Source organism: Dipodomys ordii, unplaced genomic scaffold (genome assembly GCF_000151885.1).
Source record: "Dipodomys ordii isolate 6190 unplaced genomic scaffold, Dord_2.0 Scaffold3, whole genome shotgun sequence".
Taxonomy (NCBI): domain Eukaryota; kingdom Metazoa; phylum Chordata; class Mammalia; order Rodentia; family Heteromyidae; genus Dipodomys; species Dipodomys ordii.
In genome coordinates this window covers 746,140-750,054 of record NW_012267219.1, presented here as the reverse complement: position 1 = coordinate 750,054, position 3,915 = coordinate 746,140, and the positions used below count along the sequence as shown (strand labels likewise).

At 36.6% G+C, this 3,915-nt stretch overlaps 1 protein-coding gene across 1 annotated transcript; it reads right to left on the bottom strand.

Moving 5' to 3' along the window:
* Positions 1 to 2,475: 2,475 nt before the first annotated feature.
* On the bottom strand, positions 2,476 to 3,435 carry LOC105988262 (olfactory receptor 6C2-like). Its single transcript, XM_013019831.1, has one exon. The coding sequence runs from the start codon at positions 3,433 to 3,435 to the stop codon at positions 2,476 to 2,478; it is 960 nt and encodes a 319-aa protein (XP_012875285.1).
* Between the last annotated feature and the right edge of the window lie 480 nt (positions 3,436 to 3,915).

Sequence of the window (3,915 nt, the reverse complement as noted above, 5' to 3'; positions counted from 1 at the left end):
CAGCTTTTTCTACTTATGTGGTGCTGAGGAATTGAACCCAGGGCCTCATGCATGCAAGGCAGGCACTCTACCACTGAGCCACCTTCCCAGCCCTGGCTTTTCATTTTTGACTTATAATTTTTCCTGTAACAGAATTACAGCAGATTCTACTTCACAAAAACATCATATTTTAAATAAATTTATTTTACAAATAATCTAGGAATATTTGAAGTTCATTTATTATATATACATTCATTCATTCTCTCTCTCTCTCTCTCTCCCCTCTCTCTCTCCCTCTCTTTTTCTGCTGGTCCTTAGATTTGAATTCTGGGCCTGAGGCTGTCCATGAGCATTTGTGCTCTACCATGAGTGCTCTATCACTTGAGCTACAACTCCATGTCTGACTTTTTACGATAGTCAGTTGGATATAAGAGATTCAAGGGCTAAACAAGTGTAGCAGTGGTACTTACTAGACACTATGTGGCAAGTGAACTATATAACTTGTGCGTGGGGATGGGGGGAAAAACTAGGAGAGAGTGAGGGAAGGGGTGAAATGGTTCAAAAAGAAATGTACTCATTACCTGGCTTATGTAACTGTAACTTCTCTGTATATCATTTCTTCAATAAGTAAAATATATTTAAAAAGGAGTTTCATGGTTTTCTTGCTTGGGCTGGCTTTGAATCATGATCCTCAGATCTCATCCTCTAGTAGCTGGGATTATAGTTATGAACCACCGGCACCCAGTTATATACATATATTCTTGTTGAAATAATTTTAATAAAAACATACAATTATTGCATATGATTATTTTGTACAGAATAAATTTTGATATATGCATGTGATTTTGAATGATTAAATCAAGGTAAGTAATATATTAACTACTTTATTCTTTTTTTGTATTTCATTTATTTTATTTTATTTTTTTATTGTGAAAATACTGTACAGAGGGGTTACAATTACATGGGCAAGATAGTGAGTATATTTCTTATCAAGCATTGTAGCTTCCTCCTTTGTTTACCCTTCCCATCCTCCCTCCCCTCTACCCAATCCTCCCCCCCCAAATTGTAAAGTTACCACTTTATTCTTTTTTGGGGGGGTTTTTAAAGAATTGCATTTACTGTCATAGCTATTTTGTCATGTGCAAGACATTATCTTGGAGCATAGTCAGCTTGCTGTTCAGTAGATGTCAAAACCTCTTTCTGTTGTCCAACTGAAACTCTGTATCCTTTGAGCAACAAAAGCAAAAAGGGTATTAGTGTTTGCCTCTGGCTGTGAAGAAATGTGGAAAGATAAAAAATGGAATTGTTAATAGGTACAATATTCCTTTTGGGGTGATTAAAATGTTCTAAAGTTATATTATGGAGATACACACAATTTTGTGAATATTACTAAAATCATGTAATTGACAATCATAATTTATACTTCAACTTTGTGGCATGTAAGTCACATATTAGTAAAAGTATTTTGGTTATTTAAAATTTTTATTGCCTATTCTTAAGATGCACAATATGCTAGCAATATACCTATTTTTGAGACAAGTTAAAAGCTCAATGGAGCTTGAAACTCGCAATCTCCTTACCTTTGCCTCTACACAGCTTATAATATTGTATTTTATACTGAAAAACTGACAAGAAATATTTTATGCTTTTACTTCATACAAAGAAGAAAACCCCAAGGAGGAGGCAACAATGCTTGATAAGAAATGTACTCATTACCTTGATTATGTAATTGTAACCCCTCTGTATACCATTTCACAATAAAAAACTTATTAATAATAATAAAAAAGAAGAAAACCTTTGAGATGACAAATATGTTAATTTGCTTGACTGTAGTACTCAGCTTAGAAGAGACAATCATATTATTTTTGTTGCTAAAAGTGTAATTGGCAATTTACTTCTTATTTTGCTAGATTTTATTTATTTATTTATATTTGCCTCTTTTTATTTTCAATTGAAGCTAGGCCTTATATTTTTGAAAGATATTAACATAGCTATTATGTGATTTTAAAAATTGATTTCATTTTAATTTTTGGTGGTTGTGGTACCAGGCTTTGAATCAGGACCTCTCATCTGTTAGACATGAATGATGCCACTTGAGCCATACCTTCAGCCCTTTTGGCTTTAAGTTTAGTTTTTAAGTAGGCTCTTGCACTTTTGCCTAAGGTTCAATGGATCACGATCTTCCTACCTCAGATCTCTTGCATACTTGGGATAATAGCCATATGTCACTGTGTCCAATTTATTTTCTGAGATGGAATTCTCACTAATATTTGTGCCTGTGCTGGTCTATGGTGGTCGTCATCTTTCTGATCTGCTCTTCCTGAGTATCTAGGCTCACAGGTGAGAGCAAGCCATCACAGTCAGCTTGGAAGGAAATCTTCAGAGGGGGTTGTGGGGAAGATGTCATTAGACCTAGATGGGTAAGAGTGTTTTGAAAAAGTTGACCCTTGGGAACTTGGGAAGTTCATTCCATGTTGGTTCAACTTCAACATTCTGTTAGTTCTTGGTAAATATGATGATTCTTTTGATGGAGTCGCTGAAAGCTTGTTTGACTTGCTTGTTCCTCAGTGTATAAATGAAGGGATTCAGCATTGGGGCAATGGAGGTCATGAGGACCATTACCCCCTTGTTAATGGCCACCTCATCTTTTGCTGAAGGCTTGATGTAGATGAAGATGCAGCTGCCATAGGTGAAGGACACTACAATCATGTGGGATGAGCAGGTGGAAAAGGCCTTTTTCCTTTGCTGAGCAGAAGGGAACTTTAGGACTGTTTTGATGATATAAATGTAGGACAGAACTACACACATCAGTGTCATAATGAGAGTCAGCACAGCACAGATGACAACAGTCTGTTCCATGAACCAAGTATTTGAGCAAGCGATCTTTATGAGGGGAGACGCATCACAGAGAAAATGATCAATGGTGTTAGAAGCACAAAACTCCAGATTTAGGCCTAGGCTAAGTGGAGGGATTATGATCAACAAACCAGCTAACCAACAACAGAAGACAAGTCTTCTGCACACTGTGCTATTCATGATGGTCACATAATGCAGGGGCCTGCAGATGGCCACATAGCGGTCATAGGACATGGCTGCCAGAAGAAAAAATTCTGTTATACCAAAGAGGTCAGTAAAAAAGACTTGGGTGGCACAGGCATTGTAAGTAATCATCTTGTCACCTGTGGCTATGTTATACAAATATCTTGGAATGCTAGCTGATGTAAATGAGATCTCCAAGAAAGCAAAGTTCTGTAGGAAATAGTACATGGCTGTTCTCAGCTGAGAATGGACTAAGGTAAGGGAGATAATAGTCAGATTCCCAGTGACACTCAATGTGTACGCGAGGAAGAGAAAGATAAATACCAGCACCTGCAGCCGTTGGTCATCTGTCAGTCCCAGCAGAATGAAAGTTATTACTGTATTGTTCCTCATTGCTGATTTTGACTTCTGGTACATCTGTATATAACATTCAGAAATGTTTTGTTAGAGATGAACAATTTTTCCTAGACCACTCAGATTTCTTTTTTTTTTTTTAATTTAAATGCATACTCCAAGGATTCCTTCCAAGTGTCTGTGGGTCTGTAAAGATGCTATGCAAACATAGATATATATTTTTTTTGACTCAAGAATTCTCTGATGAGGAAGAGTGTGTGAATGCAGTCATAATATTTAATGTATATATGTGAAAACAGAACTAGGTAACTGGTGGGGATGGGTCGGGTTGGAGAGATGGGAGAGAATGGCAAAATGGGTGACACTGATCAACATGCATTGTCTTTACAAACTGATTAAACACTTTTGAACAGCTACTTAAGGATAATAAGAAGTACTTAATAAGATCCTCTGATGCATTTGTTTGACCTGTTTTAAGATGCTGATAGAAGTCACACAACTTGGTATCATGATGCACACTATAATCACCTAAGAATCTCTTTT